At 36.1% G+C, this 23,421-nt stretch overlaps 3 protein-coding genes and 1 long non-coding RNA gene across 8 annotated transcripts in view; 2 read left to right on the top strand and 2 right to left on the bottom strand.

Moving 5' to 3' along the window:
- Positions 1-1,048: 1,048 nt before the first annotated feature.
- LOC114251296 (trypsin-7) lies at positions 1,049-7,098 on the top strand. Its single transcript, XM_089735764.1, has 6 exons — positions 1,049-1,072; positions 1,995-2,113; positions 3,177-3,459; positions 4,181-4,269; positions 5,000-5,063; positions 5,858-7,098. The coding sequence occupies exons 1-6, from the start codon at positions 1,049-1,051 to the stop codon at positions 6,014-6,016; spliced, it is 738 nt and encodes a 245-aa protein (XP_089591890.1). The 3' UTR covers positions 6,017-7,098.
- On the bottom strand, positions 6,730-10,588 carry Vha13 (V-type proton ATPase subunit Vha13). Its single transcript, XM_028185514.2, has 4 exons — positions 10,405-10,588; positions 9,405-9,505; positions 7,422-7,520; positions 6,730-7,233 (listed from the first exon to the last, which is right to left on the bottom strand). The coding sequence occupies exons 1-4, from the start codon at positions 10,484-10,486 to the stop codon at positions 7,162-7,164; spliced, it is 354 nt and encodes a 117-aa protein (XP_028041315.1). The 5' UTR covers positions 10,487-10,588; the 3' UTR covers positions 6,730-7,161.
- Positions 10,589-10,718: 130 nt separating this feature from the next.
- On the bottom strand, positions 10,719-22,508 carry LOC149500740 (uncharacterized). Of its 5 annotated transcripts, XR_016324765.1 has the most exons (4): positions 22,075-22,508; positions 20,752-20,837; positions 12,497-12,647; positions 10,841-10,892 (listed from the first exon to the last, which is right to left on the bottom strand). It is a non-coding gene; the product is annotated as an uncharacterized LOC149500740 (long non-coding RNA). The 5 variants fall into 5 exon arrangements; XR_016324762.1 differs by lacking the exon at positions 20,752-20,837 and having other exon boundaries at positions 10,719-10,892; positions 12,574-12,647; positions 22,075-22,504; XR_016324766.1 differs by lacking the exon at positions 20,752-20,837 and having other exon boundaries at positions 22,079-22,507.
- The window catches only part of dnr1 (E3 ubiquitin-protein ligase defense repressor 1), a 33,691-nt gene continuing 22,158 nt past the window's right edge, over positions 11,889-23,421 (top strand). Inside the window, exon 1 of the mRNA XM_028185513.2 lies at positions 11,889-12,207. Coding sequence (XP_028041314.2) covers positions 12,112-12,207 — 96 coding nt within the window. The 5' untranslated portion in view covers positions 11,889-12,111. The remainder of the gene's footprint in view (positions 12,208-23,421) is intronic.

Here is a 23,421-nt window from a genome sequence, read left to right as displayed (position 1 = left end):
TTGGTTTATTTATTTATTTGGTTAGACCAACAAATTAATTATGAACAGAAAACATTGACAAATTAATACATGACAGATAGTATGTAGTTGTTGTATAGGTAGTTGCTAATTTTTGTAATAAGTGTAACACAAATACGGTAATCGTTTCAACAGCTCCAGAAATTGGTATATCACGACGAGACAACCAAGAATGGCAATACGAAGGCATACCCATTGAATTCCCTAGGAGGTCTGGTGAACCTGACACAACTGACGTTACTGGTATGATGCTATGAATTGAAACTCATAAAAATAATATAACTAAAAATAAAATGATATTATGTTGAGAAATAACTAAACTTTTATTTATTTATTTTTTATTGCTTAGATGGGTGGACGAGCTCACAGCCCACCTGGTGTTAAGTGGTTACTGGAGCCCATAGACATCTACAATGTAAATGCACCACCCACCTCGAGATATAAGTTCTAAGGTCTCCGTATAGTTACAACGGCTGCCTCAGCCTTCAAACCGAAACGCATTACTGCTTCAAGGCAGAAAATAGGCGGGTGGTGGTACCTGCCCGTGCGGACTCACAAGAGGTCCTACCACCAGTGAAAAAGTTCAACATCAATTTTAGCCAGAGAGCGCCGAGAAAGTGCTTGATGCTCGGTGTTTAAACCTTTGTGGTTACCAACCAAGGTCACATTAATGTTAGAAACTAAAACTACAATGTATAGTGCTGAGCTTGCTAAAGAGTTTTTGGAAAAAAAGCACCTTATTAACTAAGTGCGCACAGAATCTTAATTATCTTCCTCAAATGTATGTATGAGTGTAAGGGCCATATGAAATTACTCAAATGATAGAGGTTTTTTACTAAAACTTTATTTATTTAATAATAATAACTAAGAAACTGCACAATAGTCGGTATTCCGAGGCTCGGCACTTTATACGCATTAATAGAGTCGATCTATCGACAGTTCGCGCTCCAAGGTGATGGTGACTTGTGTTTAGGGCATTTGGTTGGGAGAGATGTGGTGACACAAAGCTAAAATCTGTGAGTACTATATAATGACGACGATGCTGACAAACGTCGTAAGTTTAAACAACACTCGATTTGCCTGAAAGAGACAGTGCTTCCTCCATCCCCGCAACTACGTGCTTAAGAAAAGATAACTTTTATATTTCAGTTACAAGTCCATCAATACAAACTACCTCAGTCTCCACGACGTTAAACTTAAGCAACCGTCGTATTTACAACTCTGATGGGGTAAGCATATAGTACTTTAAAGGTACTATATCTTTATACTGTTGACTATAAAAACACTTTCACGTTAGCTAACGCCATAAATATTAATTAAACTTATCCCCAGCTCCAGGTTAGCTAGGTAACCATAAACGAGAGCCATCACACATCACAAACATTAATATCTTCACCCCAAAACTTAAGGCCAAAGTCTACATTGTATTGTATATGGCTATCCTTCCTATCCTATCCAAACCGGAACGATTGACTATTTTTGAGAAAAATAGGCAAGATTGTAGTACCTACGCGGTCTCACTATACCAGCCACCTAACCCATGCATCAGCCCGCTGAGTTTCTTGCCGGATCTTCTCAGTGGGTCGCGATACCGATCCGGTGGTAAATTCATTGGCAAACCAGTTACTCTTAAGTTGTTAGGTCTCCTTTGAAGGCGCTCGCCTTTGCTCGCCTATAATATGTCCTGGTGAAACTGGAAAGGCCTAACCACAGATACAGCCCACTGAGTTTCTCGTCGGATCTTCGCAATGGGTCGCGTTTCCCATCCGGTGGTAGATTCTGCGAAGCGCTGCTCTTGCTTGGGTCACTCCGGTTTGAGCCCCGTGGGCTCACCTACACGTCAGGGCGAAGCTAAAATAGTCTTTCAAGGCTTGATAGCATAGGTAGCAAAAAAAAAAGGTAAGGCCTCTGGGCGAACAGTAATGCCCCATCATTTAAAAAAAAACTACAAGTATCTACTAATATTAATATTATAGATAGCAACAATAGAAGAGTTTCCATTCATGGCTGCACTCTTGGTGAACAACCAACTGTGGTGCGGGGGAGCCATCCTCAGTCAAAACCGGGTGCTAACAGCCGCGCATTGCTTACAGTTGTATGTACCTTGCTCATATTGATTCAATTAATTACATTACCAAATACTTTCGGGTCCTTCACATCTAGAACATAATTCGTTACAATACAATAAACATAAATAATAGTTTAAAAAAACTAAAAATATATTAAAATTTTAATAAATTTCAATTAAAAATAGTGTAAGAAAAAATGATTTTATTCTAAAAAAAGCGTGGGGTGCTTTTCAGGATATTATCAAAATAGCCCTTCTACTCATATCTGTTCATAAAATATTTATAACTACTGATACCATGCACCCCACGCTTTTTTTACAATAAAATATTTTTTTCTTACACTATTTTTAATTCAAAATTTATTAAAATTTATTTGCTATTTTTTATTTGGACTTTCTGTAAAAGCGTGTTTTTTTAGTTATTTTAAACTATTATTTATTTTTCATTTTTTAGTTGAAGTTCAATTTTTTCAATCTATTTTTTTCAATCTATTTTTTTAATTTTTTTTAGTATTGTATTGTCCTCGGTCTTTAATAAGTATACCAAATTTGAATTAATCCGACGCTTTAAAGGGGGTCAAAATCATGCGTAATTATAAGCGTATTAATAAGAACCAAGCACCCGACTGCTGCAATGCACCTACTACATCGAATTGTAAATAACTAACTAATAAACTAAAAATGTTCATCAAAATCGGCCCAGCCATTTAGGAGAAGTTCAGTGTCAAGCTGTCACTGACAACAATGTTCAGAAGAATTAAAACCAATGATAATGAACAGTCTAGAGAGAGAAGCTGAGGAGTGCGCGTTTGGGATGGTATGGACATGTGATGAGACGAAATGAAAATGAGGTTGGTAAGAGAGTGTTAACTATGAATGTGGAAGGATATAAAGGAAGAGGAAGACCTAAGAAGAAATGGATAGATTGTGTGAAAGACGATATGGGTAAGAGGGGAGTGAGCGAAGAAATGATATATGATAGAAGAAAACATGTTGCGCCGACCCCAGGTGACTGGGAGAAGGGCAGGATAATGATGATGATAATGAACAGTCTAAATAAAATATTATTGCATTCACTTATTTCTTCCAGGCCGTTTGAGACCCGCTTCTTTCGCGAATACATTCAGATGCTGACCGTTAGAGTGGGCTCCAATAACGCAACATCGGGAGGCGAAGTCCTACGCGTCAACAAGATTAACTTTCACCCGAACTATAAGCCAGAAACTTTGGAATACAACTTCGCTTTACTTGAGCTTCACCGGAATATCTCATTGGGTTATAAAGATTCAAAAGTTAAACAGATCAAATTTGCATACGACAGAATCATACCGTTTAATAGTAAAGTATTGTTCTTAGGATGGGGATCTGTTATGGTTAGTCATTTTTATGATAAAATTTTATTATGAAATCAATTTACAAACAATAAAAATTTAGCGAAGTGGTAACTAAAATTGTTTCACAACCAGAGATATTGAAATAACTTTTTTTAAAGAAATACAAAAAAAAAACTAATTTCTTAGAAGGATCCATATTTTGCTGCCTAACTCTTCTGAATTATTATTTGTTTATTATTTTTATTATTTGTTGTTTAAAGTGGTACCTACATAGCTTAGTTTAACTTAGCAGGCCTTTGGAACCTGCGCGTTAGTTCGTTCAACTTGTTTCTTGAAGGGAGAAATAGGACTATTGCAATTCCAATAATGTTGACTCCATCTTATTCACAATCAAACTCCGTATTAATATTATGTACTAGCTGACCCGGCAGACTTCGTAGTGCCTCAATCGATAAATAAAAGACAAAAGGAATCCGTCCGATGGGGGACACATCAAAGGACAAACAAAATTGTTATTTTTATTTAATTCCGAGAATTTTCATATATAAATACCTTTTAAACCTTCTCTAGACTTCCACAAATAATTTAAGACCAAAATTAGCCAAATCGGTCCAGCCGTTCTCGAGTTTTAGCGAGACTAACGAACAGCAATTCATTTTTATATATATATAGATGAGTTCATTTTCTCTGCGTTTCTGATACCTAAGGATATAAATATCCGATAATCAATTAAGACACTTAATGTATTTGATGATTTCAGGCTAGAGGAGGCTCCGGTGGCAAGGTTTTACTTCAGAAACTAAAACTACCAATCTATGATTGGGAATTGTGTCAAGAAATATATGGCAAGTCAGTTCAGTGCAGTGGTTTATTTATTCTTTTTATTCTATTTATTGCCATCGTGTATCGCTCGTAGGCCGGCGATCGTTAAAGCGGCGCTTTGGCTAACAAAGATCTCTGACCGGGATTTTCAGACATCTTAAATTCACTTCATGCCCCAAAGTAGGCGACGAACCTAGCACAATTTTAGATCACTTTATAGGTTCATGCTGGTATGTTGAAAGACCCTTTGCTCATCTACGTCAGTAAAAACGGTTTTATAATAACTAATGTAATGATGAATGAAATTTTTCGGACCTTACATAATATTGATCGAACTAAATTATATTTTAGTTTACATTATACCGAAAAATTTCAGAAAGATTTAACACGTTGTTGTGGCTCTCATTTAAAATGGCCGCCCGTCACATCGAGTTCAATCTTTTTTAAATCTTTCGTTGTTTTTTCTCTTACTTCTCTGAAAATTCTTTAACAATCCTGGGCGAGCCCCTAAGTTTGAGGGATTGATCGTTGAAGATTCCATATAAAGGAACACTGGAATCATTTTGCAGAATTTTTCTCATATGATCTTACTGTCCTATCGCCATATTGTAAAATTCAATCTCCTTTCGTGTTCATTTTATCCATCCCTTCATTATTCTTACGAACCATTCCCACATACATATTATTATATTAATAGACTTCTAGAGAACTGTAAGGAACAATATTTTATTATCTTCATTAAAACTGAACTTTTCAGAGAATTAGTAACACGGAATAATTTTTGTGCCGGTCGGAGGCATGTGGCGAAAAATATCTGTAATGTAAGTAGTAGTAATTAGAATGATTCAATCGTATGTGTACGTAACAACTATAGCTCTTATCCAGTTAATTAAACCGTTGAAACGATGCTGTTTCTCAATAAATGCTATTTGAGGACCCCTTGTATCTGCTATAGAACCGAGACTTACAGCTCGTGTCTCAAGGTCAGTGGCGGTATTTACATTGTTGATCACTCCGATAACCACTTAAGGCCATGAGCCGTGAGCGCATCCACCCATCTAACAGAAAAAAAACAAAGGGTATTGTGAGTCCGCCTAATAGATACCACGGCGGTAGATGTAGGTACATTCATGCGTTCAGCTCTAGTGTGACAAATAAACTTGAATCGACGGGCTCTTCCTATAACCTCAACACCAACAACTCGCCTCCTCATCTTCGACAATGAAATTCTCTTACCGCCGCCCCTGCCCACAGTGAAGACACGTTTCATATAACTACCTATGCGTTACGGTTTGAAGGTTTGGACAGCCGTTATACAACAGTGTGTTTAGTGCGAGTTTCATAACGTTCTCGATAGCGTAAAAGTTAACCCAATTTTGTATGCAGTTGGAACAGCGCCCCTAGCGGCAAACGTACGCAAACGATCTCATTCCATACCAATATGAGCTAACTTTTACGCTATCGAGAACTTTAAAAAACTCGCACTAAGCACACAGGCCTCGTGTCTCAAGGAGGATTACGCTGTTCACGTAGTGATATCAGGCGGGCATTAAACCATTCGCCAGTCGAATCTAACAATATCGCATTAGGATAACTTTAATGTTAATGATTGCAGCACGACGGCGGTGGACCAGCCATTATGTACGGCTTCTTAGTGGGCATACTGGCGTTTTCTTCTAAAGTCTGCGACGGTATAGATCAGCCCGCCGTCTTCTCGACCGTAGGGGTCGTTGCACGCTGGCTGGAGCAGCACGGGATTATTGGTGTCTCCTGAATTGAAACATAGTCACTGGTCCTTGTTTGTAGTTAATGTAATTTTATTAAGTTGTCCTAGGAGCCGCCAAGTCCTTCTTAGGTCCACGGCAGCGCTAACATTCACGAGCGTAACTACTTATCATTAATTGGGCCGTGTAGCACCTGTACGCTATCGATGATAATAAACAAAGAAATACTTTGAATAAAATGTTTTTGTTCCTATAATTGAAGTGAAACTTCTTTAGAACCGTTGTGATTTCAAATTCAATGAAACGAAAAAATAAGTCCATAGAGACACAAACACATAAATGTATAGGATTCTACATTTATAAGTTTCACTTCTACCATGTGTGACTTGCACAAACACTTTTTTTTTTAAATAAAGACTTTGTTTTGGAAATAAACAGCGAGAACTTATTCAAGGTCCTAATTTTATGTTTATTATTATCTATTTACGAACCCTCGAGCTACAAGTTAGCTATTCCTAAAATATTACATAGGTGTCTTTGATAAAATGCATAAGTAGAAGTACATAACGACGGTGGAATAGTCAATTTAATTAGTGCACTGTCGTAGTTGAATTAGTGTTCGGCTCTCGTCTGGAATGCACACGGCTGCACATTAAGTCGCTTCCAGTGGGCTGTGTTTATGGGTTAGATAGTCTTAGTACATTACATTAGTACTAGTAGAATGACTGTGACTTCTGACCATATTAAAACAATAAAACAATGATTGACATCAATACAATATATTTTTACACTAATACTGTACACATCCTTGAACTACAAAGAAAAGATTTAAAAGCCTTTTTTCAACGTTTATTTATAATCTATTCAACATACAACATCGAGTAACATACAGGTTGATTACATTTCTTTTTTTTTTCATATTTAAATTTTAAATTATTGTAGCGAATTCTCAACACTTGGAATGGTACCGAGCTGATTTCTCATACAATAAATTACTTAGCAAAAAAATTGCACTTTGACATTTCATTTTCTGCGCCTTGTTGTTTTTTTTTTTAATTAAGTCGGCTCCAAGAAAACCTGCCTACATACGCTTGTTACAATGATCTGTCAAATTAATATACAATTTTTTTTTTAGATAAAGGTGATCAAATTAAGTTAATTAGGCGTAAATTATGTATTAAATACAATAATTTGCTTAATTTAAGCGGTAGTTGATGTGGAGTTCAGGTTTGATGTCATACACCAGATTCAAGACGTCTTTGATGACCTGGAATAAAACAAAAGAACTATGTAATTCGACTCTGGCAATAATGGCAACACAAGAAGCTAGTTACCAATATTGACAAAAAAACCTATGTATTTGAACAGTTCTGTCTTTGAGTCAAAAATATCTGTGGTGTTTTTTCATTGAAATAAAAAAACTTATAACACAGAATAATCTAAATAACAACATACCGCCTCCTTCTGTGTTTGGACCATTTTGTTCATCTCTTCGATCTTAACTTTGGTCTCGGCATCGATCTTGGCCGCAACACCTTCCCTGGTACCCATGTGCTAAAAAAATAATAATGACGTATTCAACTTTTCAGGATGTTAATAAGAAACATTTATCCATTTTTATTATTTTTTCTATTTTTGCTTTCACGAAAAAAAAATTTTTATTGCTTAGATGGGTGGACGTGCTCACAGCCCACTTGGTGTTAAGTGGTTACTGGAGCCCATAGACATCTACAACATAAATGCGCCATCCACCTTGAGATATAAGTTCTAAGATCTCAGTATAGTTACAACGGCTGCCCTACCCTTCAGACCGAAACGCATTACTTCTTCATGGCAGAAATAGGCAGGGCGGTGGTACCCATCCGCGCAGACTCACAAGAGGTCCTACCACCAGTAATGATGTAGTGATTGTTAGGACAGAGCGGTCTTAGTTTCAAATGATTCTTTAGTAACTGTATAAATTACAGTCTCTTCAGTGACTCATCAACTCATCTTGTAAATGAGATCAACAAAGTTCTTTCGTGTTGTTAGCATAGTGAAATAATACACACACATTGGTAGTAATAAAGGTAATTATGAATTTTGTAACAAAAAAACAATTAATTCTTGTGACTTCATAGACGTAAGATTTAAAACATATTATTATGCAAATGAGGAGTACAAATTCTAGATAGTAAAGAAAATACCAGGGAAGAAAGCTCATTTCAGACTAGGATGTTTTAACAATATAATCACTAAAATGGACTGGAATAAACATGAAATTTATTTGTAGCTCAAACTCAACCTAATATAACAGAAAAAGAGAAAAAATGTTATAATTACATTTTTTTAATCAAGTATCTGTATCTAGTCATAAAAATCCTTTATAATCCCTAAAAATCTTTTAAATCATACACTAGATAAATCAAGGTACTGATGATTGTAATGGCTTGGAAGGGAAGTATCAGATAATTTTGATCAAGTGTTTTGTACATTGACAATTTTGTACATAAGAAAAAATTGATTTTATAATTTAGTAGTATATTGAGGATACTAGGATGAGAAGGTTGCATAATCATAAAATGATCCAAATACACTGTCACATTAATCCTCTGAGCTGAACAGGATTTACTGAGCGAGTGTACAAGAGACAGAAAAATATAACTAATGTAATGCAAATGGCAAGACGAATCAAAGTGGAGTGTTATCTAACATATTTTTCAATACATTACGATAATCCCACACTACACAACTGGCCTTTAGTAATAATCTAGAATTGTTAAAACAAAAATGGATTTCTGAGACACCACAATATGAATGTTGCAATCTACAAGACTGATTACAAAGATCAATAAAGAATAATTGTTAAGTAGTTACTGGCACCTATAAATAAGATAACTTGAAACCATGAAAGATGCAATTAAAAGTCCCAGCACAAATGTTAAAGCTGCCTGCTCTTTATTCGAGCATAATATAATAATACTAGCTTTTGCCGCGACTTCGTCTGCGCGGAATCGTTCACAAATAATGTTTTATTTTAGAACAAATTTGGTTAGCATAAAAAACGTAAGTTATATAGTAAGCCAACCTTAACATATAGACATATGCTGTCACAGACTTTTTTTAGTTATTTTAAAGGGGAACAATTCCCTCATACGGAAACTCTCGAAAGGAAAAAAAATAGATTTTGAAACATTCTTTATTGGTGCTCCGCTTATATTGGTCTTAGCGTGATGTTATATAGCCTATAGCCTTCCCCAATAAATGGGCTATCTAACACTGAAAAAATTTTTCAAATTGGCCCAGTAGTTCCTGAGATTAGGACGTTCAAACAAACAAACTCTTCAGCTTTATAATATTAGAATAGATAATGTAGGAAAATATTATTTAACCTAAATAGCCGGTGATTGACAATTTTACAGTAGAGTTACAGTGGACTGTTTGTGAATGTTTACATACCTTGGCTTCAAATTCTTTGAACTGCCTTTCACGCTCCTGTCTGTACTTTTCAACTTCATCTTGAGCCTCCTCCTTGGCCTGCTTTAGGCGTTTCGCTTTTCCTGTTATAAAAACATTTCATTTTTATACCTTTTCTTACAACATTAACATAATCATTTTTTGGTAAAAACCATAGACTTCTTATTGTTTATTTTTTTGTTCTATTAGTCTGATGAAATTATGTCATATCAAAAAGTGTAGGTATCATTTAAGTAAAGAAGATGCCCTTAAATTAAATAACCAATTAAAGGTATTTTAAAACGGTATATGATGCCTATGATGTGATATTAAAAAAATTGGAGCTAACAATATTAATAGAAATTTGAAAATTTCATAATTTCTGTATTTAGTCATAGCTAAATGGTATCTGACGCAATTTAGCAGAGATAACTCAAACCCCAGGAATGCTCAAAATAAGTTATAGATTGAATATTACTCGTAATTCATCAACATTCAAGATTTAACGAAACTATACGAAATTATGCTGGTTTGTAGTTCCTTTTTTATGTCTTAAATGAGTACGACCAACCTAATTTACGCTTATCTGCTTCGCGGGAATAATGATCAGGATGGAGGAATTTCATAATAAACTAAGTTCAATTAATAGGTTGAGAAAACTTTTCATAATCATATCATCATTTGCTCCACTGTCGTTGTATTGGTGTTAGAAATATCATTTTAGTATTTTACAACAATTAAGATTGGTTACTTGTCAAGTTTCATTTTCATAATCAATGAAGAATAGGATTGTGAGCTCTGTAATATCGATGATCTGGATTAAATCATGTGACGACCATGGATTCTGCTCAAAATATGAATTTTGATTATTTTAGACATATAGGAAGTAAAAAGTTAATAGAATATTACATGTTACTACAGATCATAGGACAAGGATATATGTTTTTTTCCCAAGAAACAGCAAAGGGCGTAATGCGATTAAAACTACGAAACGAAAACTTACGCTTCCTTGCCTCGCTGACTTTCTCCGCAGCGCGTTTTTCAGCAGCTAGAAGCTGTTGGATTCCTTGGGTCTGACTCGCCATATCGAAAACACACAAAAACTATGTAGACCAAGACTGAGTACGAGAACCGAGACACGAATCAATAAAGCGATATGAAGAGTCGTGACGAAAGTCATATGATTTAATTAGTTATGTATGTTGACGCAAGTGGCGCTACAGTCAGCTCGTGGTTTGAATGTTTTGCGTATAACGGAGTGTGATGTTGGTTCCACAATGAAAACTTCCATTTTATATTTGTTTGTTTTTTCGTAAACTCTTTTATAAGATATTCATAATATAGTGATTATTTCCTCTTCTTTTTTATATCATGTAAAGTAAGTAAGAATGATTATTTTTTCTTACTATCAACACAAGAATCAATGATAATGGAACGTACTTGTAACTGGACTGAACGATGAAAGTTTCTTCCAAATTTTCACAGATGTCACTAAAAACAAGAAAGCAATTAAAGTGACAAAAGTGTCCCTACATATTTTAATTTACATTTTGATAATCTATGAACTGGCGCACAAGGCATTCTGATAAAAATATCAATCATTTTGCTTTTTACCGCTCTGTAAATTTTCAGCCATTTTTTCAAAATCTTCTTGTCTTAAAAACCTCCTATTTTCATGTCGAGTTTATTTATTTTCTCATTTACGTTTACATACTTAAGCTTTGTGAAAGGAAAAGTATAATGGAGAGGAATGAATTGGACTTGATTTATCTGAGCTATTTATCAATTGGGAAGAAATAGATTGAATTAAAATATGATGAAATCATGACCCTAGCAAAATTGTGGGTACCTACTGAGGCCTCAGTAAACGCCTGGCCACATCCTGCAACTTAGTTTTTTTTACCACTTTTTGTGAAGAAGGAAAAACAATTCTTTAAGTTCCACAACCTAGGCAAAACTGTATGAGTTTTACTGCTACATTGCCGTATTTTTTTATTTTTTTAAACGGGCAGACGCAGGCGACAACGAAATTCTTGGATAACGGGACTAAAGGAAGTCATAGATGTCGTTGCAAATATTTATGCTACCTTGAGATATGAGTTCGATGTCTAAATTGTATTTTATAACGGCTACTTCGTATTTAAAATAGACCAAATGGTGAACATAGCCATATGGACTTATAAACAATGTCCTACCAATGATTAAACAGTTCACTATATTTGTCACTCTCTATTGGATTTTACGTGCATCTGTCTCTTTCTTATTCACAGCCCCAAGAGAAATAGCAAATGCAATTTTGTTTCTACCAATTTCAAATCAACTATACGTGATCAAAACAAATGTTTGCCATCTCAGCATACATTGCGTGTGCTATATGGCACTTTTAAAATTGTTTCAAACGAATCCAACAATGGTTCTGTATTAAAAATATCGTGTAGGCTGGCACAGAAAGCGTTCACCGCATAGAGACGTCACGATTTTCTTTATCATTTCGGTGGTAAACTTAACGTAGTATGGCCGTCGCTTGGAAGTATTCGCAGTTTTACTTCCACAAAGAATACGCGATAAACATTTCACAGAGCGAATTAAGAAGGACTTTTTTAAATAAATATTTTGCGCGTGTGAGATAAACAATTGTAACGTGTGTTAAATTCATTAACGAAAATATCTTGCGACCTGATTTATTAAATTTTACGTATTTTCGTTCGAAATGTTGACCAAAATGTGGTTAGTCAGTCAACCTAATTCTGTGATCTTGGAAATCAAGGTGGACCCAAATGCGATTGGTCAAGAGTGCCTTGAGAAGGTAAGAGAGAATATTATATTTTAAGATTTTATTTGTTATCTTCATCAAAAAGTTTCATGTGGGATCGTGATGTGTGATCACACTTTTGTTTACATTAACTCGCTTTTGTCTCTAAACCAACAACGAGTATTGTATTTATTTGATTTCTAACTATAATACAGCTAACGATTTTAAATTAAATTTGACTAATACAATTACGAACTTGAACTTTTATAAACTTAAATGTAAATTAGACAATAAAAAATAACTGAAGCTGCATTATTTATATACACGAAAGAGCAACAATTACCTGTAAAAAAGGATTTATAGTTTCTTATCGTTAACACGGTACAAATCGTTGGCACGATGGCTCTACGTCACTGTTACCTTGCGGACTTTGGACCCGGCACGGCATGCTGTGATTTGAACACGCTACACCTTCGTGACGGCGAGTAGCACAACTGAAAAGTCACAGGTTTTATGTAATGCTCAAATTATGATTGTTATGATGGTCATGGTTTTCAGATTGTTATTTCTTTCTACGTGTATCTGAAATATGCAATTGTGAATTTTGGCGCCAGAATTTTCATTATTCGTTGGCGTCATTCCAGACAGTATTTGTATGCGTTTTGCATTTAGGACAGTCTACTAATAAAATATCTTGTTGAATTAGTCAGTTTCACTGAAATACGTGCATGGAAACAACGAATCGCCCAACAATAAGTGCTCAGAAAACAATATTTAACGATTGTATAAATATAATATAAAATAATACAAGATTTAAGAGCACGCCCAAGATGACGTAAAGGGAAGCCATGAAAAAGGCGTAAAAGTACCGACGTGTCTAACATTGACTTGATTTTTGACATTGAATGCCTAAAGATTAAATTCTACTCGTATAGATGAATTAACCGCATTATAACTATCTAACATAACAACAATACTCCGTGTGTGTAAACCATGGAGTATTATTCAAAGATATTGCATAAAGCCTCAAACTTCGTGTTAGCGACAAAATTGCCTTTGGCCTTAAATTAATGGATTACGCTGTATGATTACGAAATTTCAAAGTGTATTTCACAATGACAGATAGCGGCATAATATGATTTACCGTACAGAAATATATCATCACCCTTAAAGCCGATGCGGACGGAGTTATTCACGCGTCTCATGCACCGGTGATTGTATACACAGTCCAAAGTCCAAACGTTCTACAACAGCTGTGAACTCTCTACCGTGGACGGGCGCACGTGCACGTTGCGTGATCGGCAAGACCGAAACCATTCATTCGTTAAGTTGCTTTAGTTTATGTGCCAAGAACAATAAAGTTCAAATTTACTTAAACGATGTTCGAATTTGATTTTGGAACTGCAGTTCCATATTCAAACGTTATTTTTCATTTATGGCCGGCCATTGTTATTCGTTACGATCCTTTGTTGTTACTAGATTCGGTTTTTAAAATGGCGACCATTATTTAATAAATTTGTTTTAAAAGTACAATGGATTTGATGGTTCAATTAAATATAGGCAACACGTAAATTAACAAATTACAGAAGGCGCCAGTTTACCATCGCTTACGTCCTCAGCCAATGGTAATAAGCTATAGCCTAATCTCTGTCCATGAAATCTGTTACGCAACATAAAAGCATCGATATGAATGTAGTATGTGTTCCTTCCTGGAAACAGCCTCGCAAACCTGATTTATACCGCCATTAGCATACAGTCGTGTCGACCAGGAAACGTTCAACGTAAACCTTGTGTTGACTGAAATATACTGAACATATAAAAATTGGGATTTCGTGCAAATAGATCCACCTCATCATGTTTTGCATTCAATTCATTAAAGTCTCATATGCGCTACTGGGGTTAGGGCGTCCTGTGACCCAGCATGGATAGGCACCGGTAGTATCAGATAGTTGGTGAATTTAAAAAAAATTACCCTGAAGCAGTAATGCGTTCCGGTTTGAAGAGTGGGGCGGTCGTTGTACTATTAAACTGAGACTTAGAACTTATGTCTCAAGGTGTATGGCGGCATTTTCGCTATTGATTGCCATGAGCTCCGCTAACTACTTAACAGCAAGTGGGCCTAAGCAATAAAATTGTGATGTTTCAATAACTATTTTTCTAGAACGTTGTTTATCTGAATGTGTCAGGCAAAACGTATGTGCCAATATCACTGACCAAAAGCATTACGATTTAGTCGAATACAAAGTTGTGTCACCAACGAATTTAACAAAGTGTTGCTTCATAACGCATACGGTTCAAACTTCGGATCTATATTTAACTTGAAACATGCATGTATGAGCAACGTGGCCGGAATGAGGTTAACAGAACTAATTGCATATTTATATAGTCTGGATCAAGTAAATATTAACAGTGAGATAAGAATGTATGAATATGAGCGACATCTTCCTCCGTTTGGCTCTTGAGTGGTTGTAATCGTCATGCGGTGTCCAATACTACATGAAATGAGCGATATATAAGTGGAAAATACTATTATCGAGCACAATCCGACAGCTCAACATCAAACGCGAAACTGAACTCTAAAAAAACATCTCACAATGGTACGTCTTGTACGGCATTTTGAGGTTCAATTCTAAATGTAGTGTGCATAACTCATATTTTGGAGAAATAACTAAGGAACCTTCTATTCAATCAATCATCAATTAAAAAAAAATTACGTATTTTTCAAACACAAAATAAGAGAACCGTTGTTGATGACGAAATTATGAAGTATCTAGTTCCCTAAATTCCCTGCCATCTATCTTGTGTTTGTTTTAATAATCGAGATGATTCGAGAAGGATAACCTAACATAACCTAAAAATAGTACTTACATGTATATTATAGAGGTACAATTACACAGGGAGTGTGGCTGGCACTAAAAAATTAACCAGCTATACAATTTACACTTTTAACGTTTCAAGATCAAATTTCTTCGCTCTAGTCTAGGCTGATCAAAGTTTGCGTCATCGATTAACATTATAAAATTGAGAATAATTCCTAGCTGACCATCAATTAGCCTGAATTTCTGATCGCGCGAATGTATACGATACTAAACCGAAATGTTTTGGGCTTCATCGTTGATTTGTTCAGCGAAATTGGTACAGCGGACTTTGCACCGTGACATCATATGGCCTTTGGTAACCGATCATTGTTATGTATCCTTCGACTTGTACCGTCCCAATACTGAACGGATGTCTAAGTACGATTATAATATCTTTTTTTTTATTTTTTATTTTTATTACATTGAAATTGAACGACATCTCACGTCTCCAGTAGTCATTAAGGAGTTTCGCGTGAGTATTATAATGGTTGTGACGTGCAATGCAAACACCCGATCCTGCGGACCGAGTGGTAAACAGTCACCGTCGCCCTAAGTATGTCGTTTCGGATCTTCCAGACCCACTACCTCAAGCACCGGTCATCGTTCTCGTCGAAACCGTCATTTGCGACGAAGGTGTCGGCGAGGAAAAAAACCTTTAGACACAGCTCACTGAGTCTCTCGCCGGATCTTCTCAGTGGGTCGCGTTTCCGATCCGATGGTACATTTTTAAGCACGGCTCTTGCTAGGGTTCGTGTTAGCAACTTCGTCAGGTTAGAGCCCCGTGAGCTCATCTACTCGCCCGGTTAATCGGAGACCCCTTGCCGTCACAAGAATATGTAGAAAAAAAAAAAAAAATTACTTGTACTATTCATAGGTTGATGGAAGTCTGTTAGAGATGCATTGGTAGCAAAACTAATCGATTCAAACCGCCTGCCAAGGTAAACTAGAAAATGTTTATCCTAATAGTTATGTTTCTTTAAACTTTCACCCAGCTGATACTTTCATGCCGGTTTCTCCTTCGGGTAGTATCTTTAAGTCAGTTATTAATGGCTTAGCTGTCACCAATTTTCCAACCAACAATTGACGGTTATTAGTTTCGATCACAATTCATGTCCTTGTTGATTAACTATGCACTTGTAAATTACTTACTTTAAGTACCTTTCTACAATAGTATTATTTAACAGATCATTAAACATAGATAGAGAATTTTCGTCTTACACACTTTTTAATGACTTTAATGTTAATTACAATTAGCTGGCAACCTGAAAACCTCTAAACCCTTGCAACGTGTAGGTGATTTGGAAAAACCATCAGCTTCGTACAGAGAGATGCTAACACACACACACATTTGTCACATTAACGCATTAAAATATTTGTTCGGGTCTAAATAGCACTCGGCGAGTTTTTATTTAGTAGATCCAGGTATGGATATGTATGGATATATCAATTTTATAAGCGCGAATTACGTTTTTAAGTCGATTGACATTTGCATACCAGTTTTTGCAGTAAGTACATGACCGTCACAATTTGTTGCGAACCCGAAGTTTGTAGAGAAGTGCTCACTGTTCACATTACATTCGTCATTTATTGACATTGTTCTGTGTGCGGCATTGTTCGGTGTCCTAGCGGCAAACTTAGGCAAACGTTTTGCATACAAATTTGAGTTAACTTTTACGCTATCGAGAACGTTAAAAAACTCGCACTAAGCACACTGGATATTAAGTTCGGTGGAGGCAATATCTACTCGATTTATTAAGATAAAGCCACTCTTTTCTTTAAGCCCTTAGATACATTTGTGTGTGACTGAGAGCACGGCTGTGTGCCGTGATTGTCAACCTTGGCTTACATGCAGGCCATTATCGTATCGGCTTCACCACGACGAAGCCATCCAACTGATGATTGGCTCTTAATAATAAAAATTGAACGGAATGCTAAACATAAAAGTAACTTCGAGTGATTTCACGAAGTATGAACGAATATTTATAATTAGATAAAAATACTTTTAAAAAGGCATTATTCAGATTAAGAAGAAAAGAACCTGGTGTGATGAAAACAACAAAAAAGTTTAATATTAATTTAGGATCTATTTCGACATTCGTTGAATTTATTATTAAAAAAAAATAGCGGGGTTTTTACGTCTTGTTATTGTTCATTAACCGCGTAGTAACTTGAACATGTAACGTGTGGACTTTGGAACTATTATATTGTTTTTATGCACGCTGACTCACAAGAATACCGTAAAACTATTAAGTTCGTGACGTGTGATTCCTGTGAAATAAATGTAAAGAGAAAATCTTAATCATAATGAGAGATTAATTTACAATTCTCACAATATTTTATCAAGTACTACTAATATCAATTACTATAAAGTTCATTAGAGCAAAGTTTATCTGAATTGATGGCGGTTAACGTTTGTAGTATGACAATTGAGGTCTAGAATACTGAAAAGTGGAACTATTTTTACTAGAGAACTATTTTTCCTTACCTACCTTAGCATTGGTGGCTTAGGGCGCTATTCCAGCTCTCGCAGACGGGTAGGTGAGCTCACGGGCTCAACCTGAGAGAATTTGCTAACACTAGCCCTAGCAAGATTAGTGCTTCGCAGAATCTACCACCGGATCGGAATCGCGACTCACTGAGAAAACCCGGCGAGGAACTCAGTGGGCAGCAAAGCTTACAGACATCAAAACGAACACCGCAACTTTCAACAACGGCTATTGTACTAAAAAGCTAGATGACTTTACAGCAGGAATTGGCCTGACGCTGCGACCAGTCCTTGCGGGCCCAGAGCGCACAACAACCATCGCACATTTGCAAATATGTTACTATCTCCTGTACCAGCAGAGCAGAATTGGTAACATTCATAATTATAAATTATTCAAATAGAACACTTAACTACCTAACTTAAAACTCGAAAAACATTAAATTAATAGCGTATTTTATGTGCGCACGATTTTACAGTCCATCAGCGGCCGTGTGGCACGGCTTTACTGGTGGTAGGACCTCTTGTGAGTCCGCACTGGCAGGTACCACCACCCCGCCTATTTCTGCCGTGAAGCAGTAGTGCGTTTCGGTTTGAAGGCTGGGGCAACCGCTGTAACTATACTGAGACCTTAGAGCTTATATCTCAGGGTGGGTGGCGCATTTACGTTGTAGATATCTATAAACTCCAGTAACCAATTAACACCAGATGGGCTGTGAGCTCGTCCACCCAACTAAACAATAAAAAAAAATAAAAAAAATGTTCAGACCTGTGATATCGAACGCATGTTTCTAACTCTTCGATAACATTTATGTATTGTGTCATACAGATACGGCTAATGCCGAACACCAAAGATAATTACGGGTAAATTAAAGACATATTGTATTTTAACGTGGAACAATTTCGTATTCCATTCAAACAGAAAACTTTGTTGTAGAAGAACGACACTCGTCGGGTTATCTATTGACCTTATGGGTTATCAAAGTTTATATTATTAATATGAATGAAAAATATTCATATCTCCATTATAACATTAAACTTGACACTAAAACGCATACATTGTGACCTCTAGTGTGCCCATCAAACTATCTGGTCAAGCGCATTGTGTATATCGTATCCCGATCGTTATTAGAAACTATAGTTTATAAACTGTTGTTATATTTACTACTTTTAATAATATCAATGTAGAGTAAGCAGTAAGAGGTAGACCTAAGGAGAAATAGATGGATTGCGTGAAAGACGTTATGTGTAAGAGGGGAGTGAGCGAAGAAATGGTATATGATATAGGAGTATGGAAGGAAAAAACATGTTGCGCCGACCCCAGGCGACTGGGAGAAGGGGCAGGAGAATAAATAATATCCATGTAATATTAAATTTTTACGACTACGGTTCTATTTTGCTGTCTTTTTTTTATTGCTTAGATGGGTGGACGGGCTCACAGCCCACCTGGTGTTAAGTGGTTACTGGAGCCCATAGACATCTACGACGTAAATGCGCCACCCACCTTGCGATATAATTTCTAAAATCTCAAGTATAGTTACAACGGCTGCCCCACCCTTCAAACCGAAACGTATTACTGCTTCACGGCAGAAATAGGCAGGGTGGTGGTGCCTACCCGCGCGGACTCACAAGAGGTCCTACCACCAGTAAGAGTCTGTTAGATACATCTTTTCGTAATTGAAACGATTTCTGAACAGGTGATGGCAGAGAGTTTTATGAATACTCACTGGTAGGTTCCATCATTCTACCTATATTTTCCGAGGAGCAGTAACGCTTTCCGGCTTAAAGGGTGGAGTAGCCGTATGTACGTTATACTTTGGAACTTTCTCTAGGTGGGTAGCGGAATTTACGTTGTTGATGTCCATGGGCTCCCGTTACCACTTAATACGAGGTGGGCCGTAAGATCGTTCCTCTTTCTAAGCAAAATAAGAACAACTCTCATGAACACATGAAGTGTACATGTTTTTCAGAAGAAAAGTGCAACAAGGTCCAAAACTCAAATCTCTGCTAAGCACGCTGAGCCTCCAACGCTGCTTATCTAACACCCACTACCTGAGGGTAGCAAGCAGAGCAAAAGTCAAAACCCTACCTAATTATTCTGCTACCGGGAGCGCCCGCACCCAAATATACGCTCAATCTATACTAATATATAAATCTACAGTAGTTTTTACGGATGTTCCGTTATAACTACTGAACCATGCATCCGATTGACTTGAAACTTGGGATCCATGTAGAAAATACATGTACTTAATGGATAGGCTAATATTTATATGAGTGTTGGAATCCCTACACCAGTTGCGGGGGCGTTAATGATGAGAATCTTTGTGGGGGTGAGAAATAATATTGTTAATTTTAAATGCCCAGCGAAGCGAGCGGGTACAGCTAGTAATTTATGAAGCTGACTTTAATACTTAATGACACTTAATAGCATAATCAAATGACCTTAATGCCGGTCATGTAATCTAATCTGACGCCATTTTAACAAAAAATTTCGTTGGTTCAAATTGTATTTATATTTGTATATAATTATTAATGCGGGAATATAATATTAAATATAAATTAATTCGATAATTAATTATAAAATTGTGAGATAAATCGTAATCTCCCCTTATTTTAATGGTCAAGTTGAAAGTTAATAAAAATAAACAAGTAAATCCATTGTTATTAAATAATCCGTCTTTATAAAAAATAAACAAAAGTTATTCATGGTCGCTCATAATATTTTAGACTTCGCTGGGCATTTCAAATTAACATTATTGTTTATTGTCATTATTATTAGGGAGTCCAATACTCATATAAATATTAGCCCGTCCATTAAGTACATGTATTTTCTACATGGATGCAAAGTTTCAAGTCAATCGGATGCACGGTTTAGTAGTTATAACGGAACATCCGTAGATTTATATATTATAGCTGACCCGGCAGACTTCGTAGTGCCTCAATCGATAAATAAAAGACCTAAACTTTTGTATAAAATAAACTTACAAGGCAAACAAAAGGAATCCGTCCGACGGAGGACACATCAAAGGAAAAACAAAATTGTTATCTTTATTTCATTCCGAACATTTTCATATTTATCTACCTTCTAAACTTTCTCTGGACATCCACAAATAATTCAAGACCAAAATTAGCCAAATCGGTCCAGCCGTTCTCGAGTTTTAGCGAGACTAACGAATAGCAATTCATTTTTATATATGGAGTACAGATGACAAAACAAGTAAAGAAACAATTATTGGGTTATATTCCTACACACATTACCTACGCTACGTCGATCACGTATGCCTCAACGTAACCGGTCCGCCTTCGCTCGTCTACATTATGCATCAGTTGCAGCGCTGCTGTACCTATAAAAGTTTGTCTTCAAATGACATAATTTTAGATGTTTTTGAGACCATATCGAGGGGTAGGCTAGGCTATTTAGTTTTTTTTTTATTGCTTAGATGCCGGTGCTAAGTGGTTACTGGAGCCCATAGATATCTACAACGCAAATGCGCCACCCACCTTGAGATATAAGTTCTAAGGTCTCAGTATAGTTACAACGGCTGCCTTACCCTTCAAACCGAAACGCATTACACGGCAGAAAATAGGCAGAGCGGTGGTACATACCCGTGCAGACTCAGAAGAGGTCCTACCACGGGTATTTTTGCCAAATTTTAACCTTTAAATGGCTCTTCTGTAAAGTTGCAAAATTACTTACATACCTAATGTTTTTCAATTTTTGAATGCGCCTAATAGCCATGGCATGGACCACCGTTCTATTTTTTGAAGGTACCCACATTACTCGCTCTGAATTATGAACTTGTCATGTATGAACGAAAGTAATGCAATCCTTAAATTCATTTTTCATCTACCATGGCTGTATCATCGAAGTAGGTACAATACAAAACTTTCCCTTTCCTTAATTAGCTAGTAATGTAAATTGCACATCGTAATTTTGGCATCTGTTTACATAAACATACACACTTCTATGTGTATTATAATCAGGTAACCGTAACACAAGTAAATCGAGGGCTGTTAAATCCGTAAACTTTAAATTGACTTCGTGTAAAAGTGACGACATCTGGCCATCTCTCTCCCACACCAGCTCCGTAATAGCTAAATCGTCACGACCATCACGTGTATCCTTTTGTCTGTTAATTCAACAAAAATGTACTCACATGACTATCGAAATGGACTAAATTGAAATGGAATTTTGAAATTGGAATTTTTTGATTTAAATTGATTTTCATGACTACAACACCTAAGATAAAACCTTAATTCGACACATCAGAAATTAAAAAAAAAAAAAAAACCGATATCAAATCGTAGGAGTACTTTTAAATATGTTTAGTATTATTTCTATTATATTATATTATATTATTATATTAATACTATTACTACGAGTATTATATATTAATATTATTTCCGACTCGCGAAACTGAAGTATGTCATTCAATAAATTATTATAAAAATATTCTCTTCATTTTAAATCATACTGAAGAAAACTTTTAACATTAAATTTTACGGTCGTACCTATTCGAATGATGGTGGGCCATAAATGCGCATGTACCCGTGAAAGCAAGTAAACCAAAGTAAACATACCCACATGATTTTTCCATACAAGCTGGTCGACTTTCGACCGCAGGCGATACTGGTCCTTACAGTTTGAACTGAAGGCTTATTGTGTCTCGCGCCTATTAAGTCAGCTCACGTCCACGCGTTCACAGCGTGCTGCACTGGAACACTGCCAACTTACGGACTCATACGTGTCATTGGCCGGTATAAGAAATAATATACAATTTTACGAGAGCTATTATTGTTATTAGCGTAAGACAAGGCAATGGCATAGCGGTAACCTAAATACCTCCGAGGACGCTACGACCTGTTGCCTCAAAAGTTACGCTTACCCGGGTTAATAAAAAAAAAACTAAAACTCCGGAATTTTTTTAAAATCTGAATAAACCTTTAAGAGTTATATGAAAATGAACCACAATTATATTTGAACAATAATGCGATCTGCACTTCGTGTGCATATGACGAAAATTCAATTAATTATTGGTAAATAATAATTGGGATCAATGTACGACCTAATATCGACACATAATTATTAAAAAACTTCGATAGTGCTATGACCGATTACAAGCCAATGACGTCACAGTATACTTTAACAAAAAAAACAACAAATTGATTATTTTTATCTGACATTTGGAATACAGATAAAACAGTTTTATTATTTAAAAGGATTTTTGTTGCCATATTATCAAAAATTAAATTTATAAATACTGATTAAGGTATTATGACGTAAACAGAGAATTGATTGAGCGTATCCGGCCGAAGCCTGTCACTACTAGGGGTATTTCATTAGCCATATATATAAAAGCAAAATTATAATTTGCGTAATTACTGGTGGTAGGACCTCTTGTGAGTCCGCGCGGGTAGGTACCACCATCCTGCCTATTTCTGCCGTGAAGCAGTAATGCGTTTCGGTTTGAAGGGCGAGGCAGCCGTTGTACTGTTAAAAGTGAGATCTTACAACTCGTGTCTCAAGGTGGGTGGCGGCATTTACACTGTAGATGTCTATGGGCTCCGGTAACCACTTAAGATCAGGTGGGCCATGAGCTCGTCCACCCATCCAAGCAATAAGAAAAAAATAAGCAAAATACCATTCATTCACTCATAGATCTCAAAAACAATCCGTCGCGTTGTGTATACATTTTTCACATAGGTATTCCTTTTCCGACGCTCACTAATAACGTGTTTTCATCTACCAATTCATCTATATGCATATCTAAAGATGCTACGATAATCGCTGCTGTTGGATAGGCAGTTTATGCTATGCTATGTTTATGTTTATGCTTATATCCTTGAGGGACAAGTTTAAGGAAATCAAAATTCTAACTTTAGCGTCCCAATACATTTTTGAAAATTTATTGTACGTGCGTAAAAACA

This window comes from Bombyx mandarina, chromosome 20 (genome assembly GCF_030267445.1).
Source record: "Bombyx mandarina strain Sakado chromosome 20, ASM3026744v2".
Taxonomy (NCBI): domain Eukaryota; kingdom Metazoa; phylum Arthropoda; class Insecta; order Lepidoptera; family Bombycidae; genus Bombyx; species Bombyx mandarina.
The sequence above is the reverse complement of the archived record's forward strand: the minus strand, read 5'-3'. Positions and strand labels throughout refer to the sequence as shown.